This window comes from Pempheris klunzingeri, chromosome 18 (genome assembly GCF_042242105.1).
Source record: "Pempheris klunzingeri isolate RE-2024b chromosome 18, fPemKlu1.hap1, whole genome shotgun sequence".
In the NCBI taxonomy this organism is placed as follows: domain Eukaryota; kingdom Metazoa; phylum Chordata; class Actinopteri; order Acropomatiformes; family Pempheridae; genus Pempheris; species Pempheris klunzingeri.
The window spans coordinates 17,616,941-17,636,702 of record NC_092029.1 but is presented as its reverse complement, the minus strand read 5'-3'; the positions used below and the strand labels follow the sequence as shown (position 1 = coordinate 17,636,702).

At 41.7% G+C, this 19,762-nt stretch overlaps 2 protein-coding genes across 2 annotated transcripts in view; one reads left to right on the top strand and one right to left on the bottom strand.

The window, feature by feature from the left end:
• Positions 1 to 5,122: 5,122 nt before the first annotated feature.
• On the bottom strand, positions 5,123 to 9,934 carry LOC139218087 (sterile alpha motif domain-containing protein 12-like). The gene is made up of 4 exons (XM_070849625.1): positions 9,822 to 9,934; positions 6,378 to 6,516; positions 6,050 to 6,190; positions 5,123 to 5,713 (listed from the first exon to the last, which is right to left on the bottom strand). Exons 2-4 carry the CDS (start codon positions 6,496 to 6,498, stop codon positions 5,697 to 5,699), a joined length of 279 nt encoding a protein of 92 aa, XP_070705726.1. The 5' UTR covers positions 6,499 to 6,516; positions 9,822 to 9,934; the 3' UTR covers positions 5,123 to 5,696.
• Positions 9,935 to 11,017: 1,083 nt separating this feature from the next.
• scara5 (scavenger receptor class A, member 5 (putative)) overlaps positions 11,018 to 19,762 on the top strand; it is a 74,125-nt gene continuing 65,380 nt past the window's right edge. The window contains exons 1-2 of the mRNA XM_070849809.1: positions 11,018 to 11,086; positions 15,692 to 15,813. Coding sequence (XP_070705910.1) covers positions 15,702 to 15,813 — 112 coding nt within the window. The 5' untranslated portion in view covers positions 11,018 to 11,086; positions 15,692 to 15,701. The remainder of the gene's footprint in view (positions 11,087 to 15,691; positions 15,814 to 19,762) is intronic.

Below are 19,762 nucleotides of genomic sequence, written 5' to 3'. Positions count from 1 at the left end.
CCCACACAATAACCAAAAGTTTAGTGGATGGAAGGTCCCACTGTTTGCCATTGTGACGGCACAGCCTGTGCTTGCTGCTTCACTTGTTTGGAGCGCCTCCGATGCTATAATTTGATATTTTTCTGATCACAGCTTCGCCCCGTATCTGATGAGCACTCAGTGAAACGTTTTAGCTGCCGCGATGGTATTTCCCACAAGACTTGAAGGCAGCAGGAGCCCTCTACCCTCCTACCCACCTACCCCGCTCCCTCTTTTTCACTCCATTGCTTCCAATACAGAGAAGATAAATCTAGTGCCACGAGTCCATTGATGTGAGGGGAAATAAACTTCCAGGAAATAAAGTGCACTGTGTGTTTTCTTCTTCTTTGTTTTTGGCTATAGCTGGAGGCTTGCCCCCTCGTCCGCCTTCCTTCCCGTGTCATCCGTTTGTGTAGACAAATGGGTGTGTTTGTTAGCAGACGGTCATGTGATTGGACCAACACACACACAAATCCACATTTTGTGGCCTTGTCTGCTAAAGGCACCTGCTGTAGCCTATGAACAGGTGCGCCCTGCTAATAAACTCTGCGGGTGCACTGGAAATGCTTTTATTTTGCTGTCTCTATTATCCCTCTCCCCATCTCTCTTGCTTTTTCTTCCCCTCTGTTTACTCCCAACCAGGTGCAGCAGTTCACCAAACCCCGAGCTAAAAATATACATCAAAAAAACAAATTTCAGAACTATCAGAAAAAAGGTGATATAGAGAAGGTACAGAGAATTTGCTGTAAGCGTGCTGTAATTGATACCCATGTGATTAAAACAAACATTGGCAAGTACATGACTGTATGTTCAAGGTATGCATGCATCCTCCCTCCATTTGACTAAGTGTGAGGACAGTTTGCTGCAGAAATGAAGCATCTTGGGAGGGAAGAGCTATTGAATGTGTCTGTAATACGATTGCTAAGAAACTCCATGGCAGGATTCCAGTTTGAATGTAGCTGGAAACATTTAAATCATAGAGGAATTAAATGAAAGCTTAGGAATGTAAAGAAAAATATATAGCAGTTGCAGATCTGATGGAAAATTGAGAGCAGCTTCACAGCAAGTATAGAAATGTTGAAGAGATCTTTATAGTATATGATACACTAATTAAAGCCAAGTAGAAATTCTATGCTTGCCACAAGAACTGCACAGCAGGTTGGACTGCTGCAGGAGCTGAAACCTTACCCTCGTACCTCCATCATCTACACGTTCTGCATCTCGCCTGAGCAAAACTACCTTCTAAATACACTGTCTGTCTGAAAGCAGGTATTTGTCAGGCGCCATGTTTCGCATTTTGTAGCTCCACAGTTGGATACCCACAGGCAGTGGTGGGTTACAAGAGATTCTAAAGCAAGGGGAAATTTAATAAATGTGATGCGAGGTGGTGTTTGGTTGCTCGCGAATCACAGTTTCTCTCTTATTGTAAAATGCTTGCATGCGCGGGGCAATTTTACACACACACACACATGGTTGTGTGGCGCGCACGAATGCGAGCATGACACACACACACACACACACACTTGTTGGAATGCACACATACGTATGCACACAGTGGAGTCTGCCAGTGGTAAAACTGGGTATGGTGTTGCAAACGCTTCTCTGCCAGGTCAAGGCAGAGCAACATGAAAGTTTTCTCGCAGGGGAATGATAAAATACACATTACTATTTCATTTTGAAGAATAACTAACACCCAAAAGAACAAAATAATTAATCTGCAGTCAGCCTGATTCTTAATAACATCACATATAACTCACAGCACGGATGTTTTGGGCCTCTTCTCAGCAAAAGAACTGCAGATAAGTTAAACACACGTATTATCCACACAGATGGTTTTAGCATAGATAACTTTTTATTATATATGATTACTTTTTATTATCATATAATTCTTCATCTTATTGCATACTTGCTTACTTTGACTTGACTTTTTTAAACCAAGGAATAACTTTTTTTTTTTTAAATGCCATGCTATGCGACCTGGTACTGAGTGTAGTGTAGTACCTGTGAAATTCAGTATTAAAAATAATACAACCAGAACCAAAGTTCCCAAACAACATCAACTATCAAGGATTTTTCTCATCTTTTCATTGAGGTGACATGGTGTCAGTCTCCATGGCAGTTTTATTTTCAAACTAGTAGGCCCAGAATGCAAATAGACACCATGAGCTTTCACAATAAGTAAGTTGGATGCCAACAACAAATTTTAAAGGTGTAACAGAAACATCGTGTGACAAATTATTGCTTCCAGACAGTCATATGTCGAGCTGATAGTGAGACTTTGGAGGCAAAAAAAAAATCACCAATGCTATGACGTGGAATGAGCTGCAGATTCCAGGCATGTCCTCCTCAACTTTCACATCCCCTCTGAACTTCCAGTGAACTTCTCCCGTTTTCCTTCCCTCCTTATGGCCTGACGCTAACTCATTTTTCTTTCAGAAACTATTGATCTTCCTTTCCCTGGCGCGGCTATGAATAAATCACAAGAAAGTGACAGAGAGGCTGCTGTTGCAGGCAGACGCTGAAGGACTGAGGGGGAGGAGGAGGCTCTCCGCTGACTTTCAACAAGCCTGTTTGAAACCCGCCTGAAAACGGCTGGTCGCCATCACAGCTGCAGTGCCGGCCTGGCAGGATGGAACAATGACAAAAGACGTATTTTTGTCCCATCATAGCTGTGCTTGAACGCGGATTTAAACCACAATGTGCGTCTCTGTGAAAGAAAACAGGACCCAAGTGGCTAGAAATTCACAAGATAATACTGTGTCAAACTCTTTAACTTATGATTATAAAAGCTGCACTATATGGCCAAAAGTATTTGGACACCCCTGTCCACTTGATCTCAAGCCTGTCTGAATATGGTTAAAATGAATTGGAATGCCAACTATATTTTTAATCACGCTTTTTCTGACTCACCCATGCTCTTGTGGGCGAATGTTAGTAAATCACTGCAGACAGGTTCCAAAATCTGGTGGAACATTTTAAAAAAGAGTTGAGACTTTTACAGCAGCAGCTGAATACTGTCAGTGGTTTTTAATGAGTTGCTCAGTCAATCACAGAATATTCAAATGTCCACATACTTTAGGTGTACGTTTATTTCTGCCGTGTGGTGTGTTTAACTCATTTGACATAACACATAGCACTCTGGGTGTGCGATTTCCTGAAAGAGGTTGTATCTTGAAGTAAACCGAATATGCATTTTGTGTATTCAGTGTCTGAGTTTTCACTTGGGCTCTGTCGTCAGGGTCAGTGATGCCTTTCATCATCCCCTTCACTCTATCAGTGAGGTGGATTTACGTTTGTGCTGAGCTAGCGCTTCCACCAACCACGCCCCGCCCCGCCAAATCAAATGTCACACCATCTCCTGGGGTATTAATCACACACACACACACACACACATAAAACACACACAGTGAGGGCCCGTAACGGAAAGAAAAAAAGAGAAGAGAAGGTCATCTGATAGGAAGCTTGGTATTCCAGAAACATGTATGTGACCTGCACTCAGACTCTCACTTACACACCAGGTCAGCATGTTGTTTCTTTCCCTGAGCAGCAGTATCTCTCTTCCTCTTTGCATTCCAGAGTGAGAGAGGGACCAAGAGAACACACAGAGTAATGAAGTATCTGGGTTTTTTTTTTAGTATCTCACTAACCCACCCATAGGCAAGCCCTTTCAAACTAACCCTATGCAGCTAAATATGATTAATGTCAACTTATAGCAGAGATCCTAACATTTCCAGAGGTATCACATATGTCAGGCTGCATTTGTGGGAAATGTGTATAAAAAATAACATAATAATAATGATGATTACAACAGTATATGACACTGAAGTCAGTACGGAGAGATGTTAGAAAACAAAAGAAAACTGCAGACCTATGTTAAGGAGTTAAAGCTAAAATAGAAAATATATGAAAATGTTGAACTTTGTCTTCATTAGCTAGTTAATACAGCAATGGGTGTAAACTTGGGCACCTGAATGCCCCACAATAACTTGAAATAGATGCTATAGATGTGATATAGTTCTATTGTGCTGTTCATTAACACTGCATTTGCTTTTTGGGTTGTATGGCAGATTGATTTGGTCTGCAGCCCAGTGTTCACTAACATGTTTTTATTATAACGACTGTGTTCTATTATTAGTCCGAAATGTTTCACAGCGATCTCTCTCAAACCAAACGGGAACAAAGCTGCAGGGGACCACTGGATGTGTTAGAGAGGCATGAGGCTGCAGCTGTAAAGGTAAAAAGACCCCAAATGACTGATGATTACACTTGAACAGGAGTCTGAGCAGAGTGTTTCTGCCAAACAGACAGATGATTAAAAAAAGAAACTCAGCAGGCAGGACTGCGTTGCCAAAGCCGCACTTTTAATTCAACCGACCACACTGCAGCAGTGCCATGAAAGCATGTTCAGAAATAGACATGACCTTTTATATAAAACAAATATGCAGTGGTATTAGTGCCTATAATACACATTCAAGAAGAGGCTGACATCATAAATAAAGGAAATGGGACGGTTTAAAGAAAAGGTGTGTGAAAGTTTTAGGACTATTTGCATTAATGACACTCACAAGTTAGAATTCAGGATTAATCACCAGCCAGTTTATATCAGAGACCCAAACAGCATCGAATCCAGAGACGTGTTCCGTCACTCTGGAAAAAACTAGAAAAACAATGCGCTGTTTGTGGTTCATCAGTCAACGATAACAAGGACAGACATTTCAAAGAGAAACAGGAGACTCAAACAAACTGGCTGGATTTTAACGTCAATTTCAGTCAGCGTGTGTGTGAGAGACAAACAGCAGGAGAACATTTTTTGGATTGTTTGGATTTTTCTTCCCTGACGGAAATATTCAAATGGAAACTCAACCAAGATTTCCAACCGTGTTCTGGCCGTTTCAGGCCACGTTTTGAGTTTAGGAAACAAATTATCACATCCACAATTTAATAGATATTTATTTGGGTTTGTCTTGGATGTCTTAAATTGCTGGGTGTCATCTAATGACATAACTGGCGCTTCTTTAATCGGCCTGATATTTTGAGATTTGCTAATTTAAAATGTTAGCGAGGAAATATTACTGTTAACAATCTTTGTATGTTCTTGGTTTAAAAGAAAATGCTATAAGGGATGCTGATGACCATAAGCTTGATGCTAACACTACAACAAGCTAACAAGCTGATGTCAAGCAGCTATAATGTTGTGGACCATGTTCACGATCTTATTTTATACATTTAGACATTTCCCTCAAAACCACAACTGTGAACCTCATGGTGGCGCTAGAGGAACAGTCAGCGCATCCTCTAGGGATCATGAATGTTTGGACAAATTTTCATTGCACTTCATCCAGTAGCTGGAGAAATATTTCAGTCGTGACCAAAGCGATGGACAAACACCGCCATCCCAAACATATTTTAGAATACAGTGACGGGATGCAAACACGCAATAGAGACGGAGAAAAGACACAAGAGACTAATGGACAGCAGGGATCAGGAAAAGGTGCTCAGACAAAAACTTATCTCGTCCATCTGCACAGGTCCGGTTTCACACAGGAAATCGGTTTCTCTCTCCCTCTCTTCATTTGTCATTGATTCCTCTTTCTCTTCACCTTCTCCTGTTATGTCCATCCCTCCCACGTGGACGAAGAATACGACAGTGAGCCGTACTTTCTTCTGCAGATACTCTGTTATGAAGAAAAACATTCTGAAGAGCAGAAAAGATAAATATGTAAATAAAATGTACCTTAGCAGCTGTGGACACAAATGCTACACAAAAAATTCAAGTGTCAGTCCTGAGGTTGGTGTATTTTGGTTCATTTGGCAACATTCAATACACACTTGACTTTGTTTTACCCTGTACATCCACCATGCATGACTTCCTGTGAATTCCTATGCAGGTTACATGGCAATGTTGCTCCACACGCCACCGTTTTTTCACCATTTCGAATGCAAAAACATTCTACTTTCAACTTTCTACTTGTCATTTATTAGTTTGGCGCTCAGCTAACACCCTAAAGATAAAGCCATTTGGCATTCTCACCAGAGCAGATGTCATCAAGTTCATTTATTTCTTCTTGAACTCTGAGGAGCAGGAGGTCTTGCAAGATTTCCTGCTGCTGCTCCTCAGCCTCCACCCCGAGAAGCTCCAGGTGACGATCCTTTAATCTCAGCAGTGCACGGCCTGGAACAGAGCGAGCGCGTGTGTGAGTTTATTCATTCACAAACCGGATGTGTGTTGAGTGTAAATCAGGACTGCTGGAAACAGAACCAGACAAAACGCAATCTTGTTTAACAAATTCGACAAAAAAAAAAAAAAAGATTCCTGAATTATCGTTCCTGCCGACAAAGCCAGTTGAATTTGGTTGTACCCGATATAGCGTGCTTGATTATGGCCTTATGGAGCGTGTCGATGAGGGTCGGGTGCTGATCCTGCACCCACTCCAACACCTCTTCCACTGACCACAGTGACACTCGCTTTGACAGACCCATCACCGCATCAGCAGCACCCTGAAAAAGCAAAACCACAAAAGTGAAGAACACAGAAACGTCTTAAATAATAAATAAGCTCCACGGTTTTTTGCCCTTGATGCAATCACTCCATCAGGTCAGAGGCTGTAGAGGAGAAATTCTGGTTTACTGCGACTTGGATCTTATTTTCATACGTTCGGCCATTTGATGTGTGAGAAAAAAAACTTAAACAGAAAATCCATCCATCCATCCATTATCTATACCGCTTATCCGGTCGCAGGTTTTATAAAAGCCAACGAGCAAGCTGGATTTCATTTCAATGACGAAGATAAGACCCAAGTTTAAATTAATCAGAATTTTCCTTTAATATTTCCAGCACAAGAGTACCTCATACTAGTACTAGTACTAGTGTAGGTTACTGACTGTTTTAACTACACTTCTTGAGTATTCGGCTGCAGTAAAGTGCTATTTTTTATCAATTATTAACATTATTATTAACAAATAGTTAGTTATTTAAGTTGTGTTCAACTTGCAATTATATAAAAAGTGACGCTAACGCTTCATAAATGACTTCAATCATTAATAGTTGATTAATTGATTCATTTTCTGCCCATCCATTAAGTGACAGTGTCAGTGCTACATGTGTGCCAGAGGTCACATAAGAGAAAAACAAATGTTCTGAACAGAAAGAAGAAAGGCTTGTTGTAGGTTATTTCACTGAGGACCACCAGCACTGTGTCGATAATGAACGTGAAAAGTGTTGAAACATTAAATTATTCCATTCGAGTGGAATTATTCACTGTGAACGCACCGACGTCCCTGTGCAGCAGCTCATGTGAAGCTTCGCCCCGGGCACGTTAGCTGAGACCATCAGAAATGAGGAAACGTTATTTTCTCTTGATATTTGACGCTTTGGATTAAATTTCCTCCTCGTGTGGTGTCACCTTCTTACTCAGTATAAGCCTGTTTTCCAGTGATTCATTCAACAACCTCCTGAACATGATGACAAATAGAGCTGAGCGCGGTTGAGGGATTCCTCGGAGCTGAGCGTAACGGCGAGGTCAAATCAACCAACTCCGACACTCTTGAGGTCAAAAAAGTTCTGCTGTTTTCAGAGAAAAGAAAAAAAAGTGCTTTTATGCCTCTGGTTTATTTGGCTTTCCTCCCAGCCGTATCCTCCTGGGCTGCACTGCTATAGGGCGAAAACCGCTAAACTGTTGATGTGACCTTTTCAGCGGGCCAGCCTGGTTATTGGGATATAAATATAGGGATGTAATTTCCTGTGTTAATTAAGGCGGTTGCGTGATTGGCTGTGGCAGTAACGAGGTCCCAGCAGAGTAATTGACATACAGAGAGTGGAGACCTTTAGGCCGGGGCAAAGACACAATGGAGACTTCCACTGAGAGTCGGGGTGAGCAGTGGGTGTAGAAAAACTCACTGTTGTCTGTATTATCAGTTTTCTGCCTTAGGACAGCATTTCCTGAACTATGTTCCACCCAAACTGGGCCCCAACGACTCTGTACATCTGCAGGGGAATGAAGCGGCTGTGCATGCAGCTTGTCTTATTTGCTCTGAAGCGTTTCACTTACGTTCGCTCTGTGTAGTAATAACCGAGCCAGGGCTTGTAAACAAAAGTCATGTACAGTAATAACAAGCAGGGTTTGAAATTGGCTTTTTGTACCGCTTCCCAAATGTGTGACACCCTTTACTACTCGTAACTGCAGCCTATCAACGAGTGTTTACGATTTAATCCAAACGGATGTGTTTGAGTCCACACTGAACAAATACAGCAGCTGAACTGAAGTGCTTTAAGTGTTATTGCTCTCACTGGTGTCTCGTCTTCCACTCGCTACAACACTTCACGTCTCCCATTATCTGCTCCTACTGCCTCCCTCTGCTTCGCGTCTGACAGTTTATTGAGCTTCAGGCTAGCTGAAGTTGAAGTGAATGTGTGGGCGGCTCTCTTGGTTTTTCTTGGCAACTTGATTTTCACATGTAACAACAAGAAAACTGTAATCCGGGCACGGCGCCAAGGAGACAGGAACAAAACGCGTGTCTAGGGTGGTAAACAAAAAGCGGCGCATTAATAGCACAATGAGAGCTTCGTAAAAAGGTTTTTTTTTTAAAAAGGCACATGTGCACAAACGCAGAGCTAAACACCACACTGAGTGGGTGTTTGTTTCTCTCTGTCCCTGAATGTGACTTGAGTAGTGACATCCTGTCATCCGCCAGGGAGCGGGGGAAGGGTGGGGGGGGGGGGGTCTTGGATTGCAAATGGGAAAGCATCATGGCTGTCTCCATTGCACTTCCTGTGATTTCTCGGATGTAAAAATGGGAGTAATTTATTCTCTGCTACACTTTTGTCAATATGATACCTGAGTTTCAGTTCTGTTACCTTAGTTTAGAAAATGTACACCTCTTTTTCATTAAAAAAAAAAAAAAAAAAAAAAGATGCCGGTCGTCTCAAATAAACAGGCACACAACTTTGCCAACATTCTTTAAAAAAAAAAAAAAAAAGGGGGGGAATTAAGATTTAAATCACAGAATGATACAGACACGTGGTACCAAAGAATCCAGCCCTGTTACACGCAGATTGAATTTTCTTTCTCAGTTCTAAACAACTACACCGATTGCACAGGATTGTTCTCATGTGGACCAAACTCCAGTGATCACACAGGACACATGTTCCACTTCCAGGTTGCTCTCTTGCTTCATGCATTTCAAGGTGTGATCCTACCACCTTGTGGAGCCTTGCAAGAACTACCTCATCTCTTAAATCAAACCTTAGATTTGTTAGAAAAACAGATGTGTTCATCGGTGTGACTTTTTGGGAGACCCAGCCCACAGAGAGGTCAGCTCTCTAACCTGCAGCCATTCATAATGCAGTCTGGCCTTGATGCGTTCTTTCTGCTACGGGAGGAGCTTTACACCAACTCCTGCTCATAATTTGAACAATTATTCCTTAATCTAATGTCTCCTTTTAGAAAATGGAAAAACATGAACCTTCTGAGAAGATGTTAAATAGCATTTCGTACATGTACCACTTCGTCTAAACCTTTATAACCCAACAGCCACACTGTGAAATCCTGTCTTCTCGTGTAAAAACTCAGCAGCGACCCTCAAACAGATTGTTAAGTGTTGAAAATGTGACTAAATAAGCCATGTTCTTGAAAACAGACTAGTGCCGAATTGAAGCACTCACTCTCAAGCATCTTTCTGTGGTATAACAGCTTGGGTGCCTGTTCCAGTAAGTCAAAGTGTTCGTATTTTTCAAAAAAAATTTATAGAATCTGGCGCATTGTTCTGTACTGTACAGTACTGTGACCCATTAAAAGCTGACCTACCTTTCAGTATCAACACTCTTCACATCTGTACAAACTTTAGGGAGGACTTTGCTGAGTGATAAGTTGTATTTACCTCCGTCTGACACGCTCAGAACACCAATGGCGACTCTTCTCTGTACCTGTGCAGTGTTACGTGGACGCGCGCCTTTTCCTGGTTCCGCACAGGTGCGCGCCCGACACGTCCTTCTTCGTGATGCCTTCACGTGCAGTCAGACATACCGCCAGCAGCTATGCCTTCATGTACAGCTGTTTTAATGGCACCTTTTAGGTTTTTATTTTCAGGCTCCCAGGGCGTGAGCATTTGTACTGCTATTTAAATTGTCTCATAGTTTTGTTTGTTTGTATTTGACACAGTCCTGAAGATCTGAGGCTCGTTTAACATTTGAAATCTTTTCAAAAAAAGCAGTAGTTTTATTTGTTTATATTATTTTTATTTATTGTTTTATTCCATTTTAATTGTGTATCATTTGAATTGTATGAATAGTATTTTGTGTCATTGTAATGTATATTATTTATTCAATATATTTTATATTATTGTTATTATTATCATGATTATTATTATTATTATCACAGTGTCAGTCAGTCTATGTGTGTATGGCTTTACAGTTGATAAAACAACCCAGTAGTAATTACAATATACTACCGTTTGGTGGTCGTGTTTACAACTTCCTGACTCGATTGATAAGTTTACGAGGGATTCCTGAAGGCATCACCTTAATTGGGTGTATAATTGAAATCCAAAGATCGATTCGTGTGTTCAGTTTTTATTTGGTGCCTGTCTCTGGCCTTCTGTCACGCTTTCTCCATGAAATATCTTTAAAACACCATCAGCTAGTATAAAACCACGGAGTCCAGTATAACTGCCACATACAGCCAGCAGAGGGCGCCAGCGGGCCGCAGGAGGAGCCTCCTCTCCTACTCTCTCCTCTTCTCTCCTCTCTCCTCTCCTTCTCTCCTCTCCTTCTCTCCTCTCTCTGCGCTCCTCCAGCTGCTGATCGACGGGCCGAGCGCAGCCAAACTTCAGCTGGAGCTCCGCGATGGTCACATGATGATGTTGTGGGTCTGTGTGAGCGTGTCCTCCTCCACAGAGCTGCTCTGACAGGAGCAGTGTGAGCGCGCTGCTGTGCTTCCCTCCTGCTCTGGATGACACTTTGACAGCTGAGTGACTGAAAGCCTGGAGTTACAAGCGGCAGGACGCAACTTTCTGAGGGGAATTATGAAAAACGTGGAGCTGTGATTTTTATTTCCAATTGACAGCTGACAAGGTGAGAGAGAGAGAGAGAGAGAGAGAGCGAGAGAGAGAGAGAGAGAGAGAAGGACTTTTCTGCTTATTTCATGTCACTTTGGTGTTTTATGTGGTTCGGAGTTAACATAGTCAGATGAAATGTATCATAAAATGCATAAAGAATAAATCCTCTTTTGGCTCTGACTGCACCTGTTTTAAACCTCAGTGGACACTCAGTGTGTCACCTGTTACTCAAGTCCCATCAATGAGCTCTCAGGAGCACCAAGGCAAAGCTTAGTTAGTGAATAATATGTTAGATAAAGCTGGGAAAAGCTCAGTTTAGTGATGAAGGCCCTTTTGTGTTTAATGTGAACAGGTTATCGACATTTGCTCAGGCTGCAGCTCTGTAAAATCACATTGTTTGTGTTGACTTTTTTTTTTTTTTTTTAAAGGTCTGTTAAATACTTATTGCAATTAGACTGAATTACAATAGTTACAAAGCTGCTTCACTGCATGGCGTTTATTAGAGCACTTTGTTGCAGGGCAGCAGGACAGGAAATGCACGTTTAATGGAACTCATGTGCAGAAAATTGTTGCTTTGTCTTTCAGCGGTCATGGGTGAAATATCTCTGCCTTTAATTAACTGAGAAAAATGGGTTAATGCTGCACGCGCATGATTGAGCAATGACATGGGATGATTGTCCATGTTTAGACAGAGGTTGTGCTTTCAAGGGGCCGCAACAAAGCTCCCAACCTCTAATACAGTTAGGAAATTATTACATAATGGACCTTTAGTAGGAAAACTTGTGCATCAGACATGGACTGAATGGTTTGAGATGGAGTGAAATACCAGTACATTGTAGCGGCTTGTTGTTTTATAAGATATTCAATACGTCCAAATCTTGCACCATGAGACCACACATGCTGCTTCCCTTTGGCCTCACAGACAATCAGATGGTCAGCTGGGGGAGAATCTCACGGCAAGATAATTGTTTCCTCTGCTGTTAAGTGACTCTCCCTCTCAGCTCACCAAACTGTCACTTTCTCTTTCTCGCCATGTATCATTTACAGTGCTGGAAGGTAACTAAGCGCCATACTGAAGGATCTCCATTTTATTAGACATAACTGCCCTTTCTACTCCACTGTATTAATTAAACGGTGACTAGTTACACTTCAGATTATGATTTCACATTAAAACACACACAGCAGACAGTCCAATAAAGACTGAACTAGTGGTTCCCAACCTGTTTGCCTTGTGACCTTTTACTAAGAAGCACGTAAGAAGCAAGTTACCAGCAGCTTCGCTAAAGAGCATCAAGTAGACATTTATTTTCTTGGTTGGATTAAAAAAACAAGTGGTGCCTTTTCACATGAACCTGCCAATTTGCATAAATTAAATACATGTATAGGTGCATTAAAGCTGCATGTATTGATTATCTGGCCACTTGGGGGCAGCGTAGCCAGCTGTAAATGCAACACTTACATATAATCATCACAAAAATTTGATATGACGAACGTGTTGGCAAACAGTTAGATCCAGCGGACACAGAGCAACATTATCATTTACTTGGAACCGATTATAGAAATATACGGATTAGTGCAGCTTTAAGTTTAACATTTTGATGCACTTACTGCAGTTTACGTATTCCTTTTTCTATTTATCTGGACAAGATTGTCCTCGACAAAGAGAAAACATGGAAATCTTTTCAAGGGCATACAAGTGGACAAAATAATATTACCAGCTGAAAAGATCCGAGGGTCAGAGCAGTAATAAGCTGTGAGGTCACGCCACCTTTCACGCAGCTTTGCCTCTTCTTTGCTTGTCGTCATGCTGCATGAACCGTTTGCACTGATCAGATGGAACCTTAAAGTGAATTTCCACTTTCCATAAGGGTTCACTCACACATTAAATCTGCAGATTTAATTCCTCAGCTGCTCAACATTATGATGAGCAGCTGATACGGGCCATTAAAGGCTTCTCTGGTGTCTAATCAGATGCAAACCAAGGGACTGAAAGAGTCATCAAGGCAGTTTAGCCGTTTGTCAAAGGTGATGACTCCTGGGTGTGTGCTACTTACACCAGGCTGTGCATGAGATTGGATGTATTGTAAGCAGTGGTTTTGCAGCCTTTTGATGCTTAAGATCAGTGTTGCTGTTCAAGGAGGATGCTCTGGGAATGTGCAGGTGTTTTGGGTGATCTGGCCCTTTACATACCGCGCGTATCAAACTTTCTTGATGAGGTTTTCTTACTTCGATGATGTGTCTCTATTACTTTGTCCACGTTTGCGGAGATAGAGAGCGTGGACAGAGGGGGGGGGGGCTCTTTGCTTTCCCACCGTCCTCTGCTGGCACTGACCAACCGAGACCAACTGAGCGTGTGATGAACCGTTATACCCCACCAAACTAATTAGAAGATAACTCACCTCACACACAAACCCGCACTCTGTAGACGCACACAAACACGTATGCAGGGCTGTGAGGAGTTCAGTGGGATCTCCTAGCAGCCCTAATGGTTAGCTTCAGTCTAAATGTCAACCCAACCCCGCCATCTCCTCTGTAATGAGAAAGTCCAGACTGAACGCTTTTTAACGACTTTGTCAAACACCAACAGATCTGCCGCCGAGGCTTCTGGGACTGGAGCACCCAGTGGCTCAGGACAGCGGCGGGATTTAATTTTCTCCCTCAGAGATGTCTATGTCTGGCACTACCTCTCTGGCATGAGTCCTATCTATTTGCTCTGTGTTCCCTTTCACTTTATTCAATGCCGGACATATTTGGTTTACATCATGTGTAGCGTGGGAAACTAGAAACCCAAAGTAGAAGAGCAAATGTGCTCGGATCACAGTAAATAGTCCGGCTGTGGCTGTGAGGTATCATCACTTGACAAAGTTAATCTGCCCAAAAAGTGCTGAAAGTTATTCACAAGGGGAGCAACTGCTCGTGATTCATCATCACTTAAAGTGTTGACAAATTCAGTGTGAAATTAAATGTGCTTTTGATTAAAAAATGAGTTATGCCAACATAGATTTTGTGCCAGACTTACAGTATCTCATCAATGGCAGCTGGACCTGCTGGATGACATCGTCAACTATGTGTGTAAGATGGACTTAGCTCTTGTGATGATAAGTGGCTTCTGAGACACTTTTCTCTCCCAGGAAATGTTTTCATTAGATTTATGAGCCCACTTTTCTCCCGCTATTGAAAGGAGGACGTGTTGGAATTCTGCCATCGCATATCTGTCAAAGCACTCTTCATTTTTCACCTTTCATAATTCATGTGTGGTTAAATACTTGAGATGCGTGCATCACAGCTGCTCAAGCTGCAGTTACAGCTCCGGAGCTACCCTCCGTTATGAGTCAAATGTAAGCAAACTGTTGGAAATGATTTCAAGGTTACACTTTCATAAAGAAAGCCCCGGGAGACTGACGCATTCTCACGGCTGCGCCAGAAATGGGACATGAAATATTTGTGTTTATGTTCTTGCCAAATTTTCGCTCGGATCCTGTTCAAAAGTGAAGGTACGATGGAGGAGATGAAATGGACGATTTGTGCCACGTCCGTATTGAGACTGTGTTGTTTATTAGCAGATGTATGTTCTGATGGTTTGTTTGAGTAATGCAGGACTTAATCACCAGTTTCCAACTGATAGCATAAACACATTCAAGCCATAATTACGACTGAGAAGCTCTCATGTATCTGACCTGGTGCTTAATGATACAGAAGCTCCTTAAAGCTAAGCAAACGTCGTTACCTCATGCCCAAATGGTAATTAAACCCAAATTTAATGGATATAGAATCATATTGTCAGTGTACAGTATTTTCATCACTTACATGAACTATGCAGCCACCTTAAGTTGTGAACATGAGAATCTCTCCCAACTTCGCCATGCGGACGCAATATAATGCTCAGCTACGGTGCCGGAGGTCTACGCCCACTTTGATGAACAGGATGAGGAGCATCTCATCAGGAGGCCTTGGGCTGACATTTTATTACTGTTTTACTGGGCTGGTAATGAAGGATTTACCTCCTCTGATGTGGTGCCATTGGAGGCAGCGCCACCTGCACACACACTCTTCACGGCTTGTTGATATGAAAGCTGAATCAGTTCCGTCTCACCCTGTCTGACCGACCCGTCCATGCTTTATGCACATTCATTCATAGCTTTTTGTAAAATGTCCTGCTAAAGGGCAAACAGCGGCAAAAGCACAACCCCTGTCCAACTCTGCTGGCGGAGGGAACAAATCACATAACAGTGGTCTAGAGGCAGCCACAATTCTCACACCACAAGGATTTGCTTCTGTTTAGCTTGGACCTACATTTGTGTGTGTGTGTGTGTGTGTGTGAGTGTGTGTGTGACTGAGACAGCCAGAGCTTTGACAGCTGGTCCAGGTGACTCACAGCACTAGAGGGCACCAATGGAAACAAACACAAATTTTTTTTTTAAATTCTATACCTGTAAGGACCCGCACCTATTTTGGAGATCAGAGGTCGGGGTATTGTCGTCTTGGAGACTATTCCCAGTAGGATTTAAACATTTCTTTGCAGGAGAGAGGTGATGAGTGTCACCTCCACCCATACATACTTGTTTGAGATCTCATATAAACAATGTGAGTGAGTCATACTGTATGTGTCCTTTTCTCTCAGCCAGGAGGAGATGGAGAACAAGGCCATGTACCTGAGCACATATGAGGAGAGAGAGAACGGCTCCATGTACGAAGAGCCCTACGACGGACGCAACTTGTCCAAACTCAACCTGTGTGATGAAGGTGAGGAGGAGGGTGGAGGCTTGGGGAGTTTGACGGCAGGGAGCTGAAAACACTGAGCTGAGATTTTCACCCAAAATACGAATTCTTTTGAAGGGAGCAGATTGGTTTAAACTGAATTTCACCTCGTTTTAACTCTGTATGTCCTGCTGCGGTGAATAGCTGACCATGCTAGTTTATGGTAAGAGAGAAATGAGTCAAATGAACTGGTGATTATGTACTAGAATCCCTTTAAGTAGGTAAAAAGAAAGAGTTAAACTACAGACTTGATGGAAAGCAAACAGAAATGGAAAAATCTAAATATCTTCCACCACTGATTTGTTTATTTTCCATTTAACTTTCAAATTCCCACAATGTTCTATAAAGTTTTTAAAACAGATAGTGGACCATACGAATGTGGTTTTCAGAAAGGGACTTTCTGCAGAAGCATTTATGTGTGTACACAGAAACACCCACACACACTAATATCCAATGCAGACACAGTCAAGTACGTTAACACTCACACACACACACACACACACACACACACACACAAGAGGAGCCAATGCTGTCACCGCCTGGCATTCGCTCTCCTCTCGCATGGTCATCTATGAAAGCCAGAAATGTCCAGGAGCAACATCTGCACGAATGTGTGTGTATGTGTGTATGTGTGTATGTGTGTTTGTGTGTGTTTGTGTGTGTGTGTGTGTGTGTGTGTGTGTGTGCATATACAGGTGCAGCTGCAACAAATCCACAGCTGACCATGTGCTGTTCTCAGGTTTCGACCCGGAGCTCTGCGAGTTTGGTGGGAAAGTCTTAAGTGAACATTAACTGGAGAATTTGTTGACATTATAATGGAACGTGGTACAATGGCCTCACACATCAGACAGAAGGTCCTCTTCCAACCATTCTAATCCTAAAACATTTTCTCACCTCGTTCAATTAGAGCAGATATTCGCTGCCGTGGCGCTGTTTATTTGATTGGGGTGTCGCAGGAAAAGAGCAAAACAAAGCAGTCCGGAGGTTTCTGTGAGACCTTGGCATAGCGTGATCCAACCATGATTCACTCAACACTGTGAATTATGGGTAAAGATTTATCCTGGAAGAAGAATCAGGGTTAATGGGTTAAATGTGCTCTTAATGTTATGAACCCTGGCACTAACAACACCACCGCCATAAGGTGTTATCCAGCCTCTTCATCATGGTCTCACTTACAGTATATGATATGTTAATGTTTGAATATGCACACATAGATTAGTGCATTTAAAGATGTTTGGGAAACAAGCTGTGCCCCCACACATAATGTCACCATCACCTGCCAATTACAGAGTGAGTGAGCCTGACTTTTATGGCACTTTTTTTTTTGGCACTTACCAAGCACCATGTGTGTTTGATTTGGAAAGTTAAAGCAAAAGGAACAATGCCCTGTCGTTGTAAACGCACTAATTTCAGCAAAAACAGCAAAACACACAGGCAGTGCCAGTAGCTGACTCACACTGGCCCTGCTGGAAATACACGGACTCAGAATATGTGTCAAAACATAATATTGCACCTCCAAGTTCACCAATAAAATAAGGCCCAAAGTTTGTTAATCCCAGTTTAATCTTCTTATTAAATTGTCTTTGTATGTTGACACCGCCAGACAGACATGAGTCAGAGGGAAAATACTGTACACTGTACTGTACGCTCCTCTGTCTCTCTATGCTTGTTGGAAAAGGGTCATTTAACGTCTTCATTAAAGTTTATTTAACTGCTTATTTTCACTTGGGTGCATCTTTGCTGTGCGGCTTTTCTGTGAAAATCACAAGAAACAAGCATCAGTTGGGTTTTATAGAGCAGCATTAATACATAACACACAAAGCTGTGTAAGGCAGTACTTCAAAGTACAGTACAGTTCAAGAAATGTGAAGGAGTTTTTGTGGATAAACAAATAGTCAAATAATCAATTAGATCAACAGAAAATGAGTGAACAAATATTTGACTCCTCTTTCCTCATCTGTTTTATATCATTGTAAATAGCATGTATCTTACTTAGACTGTTGTTTGGTCCAAGCATGCAATTTAACGATGTCACATCAGGCTTTTGGAAAAAAAAAAAAATGTAAATTTCAATTGTTTTTAAAATATCTTCTTATATTTTATAAGGTAAAGTCAATGAATCAAAAATGATAGCCATACTGGGAATGAATTTAATGAATATTTAATTAAACTGTCAAAATACGCTTATTAAAATGTGCTTGCTGTCTTTCCAACAATTAGATGAGAACATCGATGCCATTTTCACGTCTGTGTATTCAAGTATGAAGCTGAAGGAAGAAAGATATTAGCCTAGCTCAGCATGAAGTAGAACTGGAAGCACGTAACAGTAAAGTAACAGTAAAGGAATCATTGTCGTTTTCGGGGGTTTTAAAAAGTTTTTTCTTGGCCTACCACAAGTGTTTATGTTTAGCTAATCATCTCCCTGCTCAAGATAATATTCTCGTCTAACTCTTGGGACAACAGAAAACAAGCGTATTTCCCCAAATGTCAAACTGTCCTAAAACTTTTTTAGGACAGAGAACTACATGATGATTTTCCCCCTGAAGCTCCAGACTGCTGGTTTTATCTCCCTGCCTGTTTTTATGAAGGTGTGTGAATGATATGTGGTTGTTTTGTCTCTTCCCTAAAATGTGTTTTTTGAAGTTCCGCTTGGGTTTAAGTTAAGCGGCAGACTGGCTTGGAGTGCAATTTCTGTTTCTATACATTCCATTCATGTGACACATACATCTGAGCCAGCTGTGTTTGTCTTATGCCGCAGGAGTGTGTGTTCTTCATCACAGAGGGGAAGTGTGTGTGCATCAGCAACAATCCACCAGCGTCCACTGACAGATTGTTTTGGTCCAAATGAAATCCTGCTGTTGGGAGGCCGTGCTGCAAAATTACTGTTTATATTTAAGAATCAGGCTCAAGCCAGCATCATGAGCGTTCACAGGAAGATAGAATCTCATTAGAATCTCCCAGTGGGTGTAATACTTATCTTAATGTTCATGTTACATGGCCACAGTGATTTCCCAGATGCACTTGTCAACAGAGACAGTCCAGCGTTTTGGTCCAGCTTTTCTTCTTCATCTCAGTGCAAACCATCTTTATTTATAGTGTTATCTCAAGACGCTTTCCATGAAGAGCAGGTCTAGACCAAACTCTTTAGTTAAGAGAGAGACCCAACGAGTCAAGAATTCAAAAGAATTAGAAACTATGGACGCAGTTCTGATAGCGGAATCAATAAAACCATTTTTAAGTCAGTATTTCATGGCAAATTGTTGATTTTTTCAGTATGAAGCCGAGTAATAAGCAGGATAATGTGCAGCGAGCGGCAGCCATTATTGCAAAATGAACCCCGACAGGATGACGCAGGTCTTGAATCATCCTTTAATCACCATCTAGCTCTACATTATCCTTTACATGCTGCATTTCTCCTTTATTATATACTCCATGATCCACTGAATGTCTGTCATGTCTGGAAAGAGGTTAGTGGTAGCAAATACTCTTACCAAAGAGTTTTGAAGGTTACGTATTTTGCCTATTCAAAACCCCAAAACGCAATTGATTAAACTGTGTTCATGTGTTCTTATGTAACCCCCGAAAGTTCGAATGCCTGGCTAAGTAGCAGCAGTAACCTTACAAGGGCAAGACTTATATATTGTTAGCTGGCCTGCTTTTCACAGGATTAGATAGATACATTTACTAAAGTCCTCGGTTAGTACTCATCCTCAAGCCTGTATATCTTGTAAAAGTGAGTATTTGTTGCAAATGCTAAGAATTAGTACACAAAATACATCTTTTTTTGATTATATTATCCTATCCTATCCTATCTGAGTGTATTCAGAGAGAAAGAAATGGCTGCGTTTTCTGTGTTAACAGGATAACTTAACAAAACCTGATATAATTACAGAACCAGTGCTGTTCATCTTCCGTGTGTTCTACTTGGATAATC

Coding starts and splice junctions, on each gene's coding strand:
- LOC139218087 (XM_070849625.1), bottom strand. CDS start 6,498: ATGGGTCTGTCAAAGCGAGTGTCACTGTGGTCAGTGGAAGAGGTGTTG. Junction 6,191..6,377: donor AATCAAGCACGCTATATCGG/GTACAACCAAAT, acceptor GCTCTGTTCCAG/GCCGTGCACTGCTGAGATTA.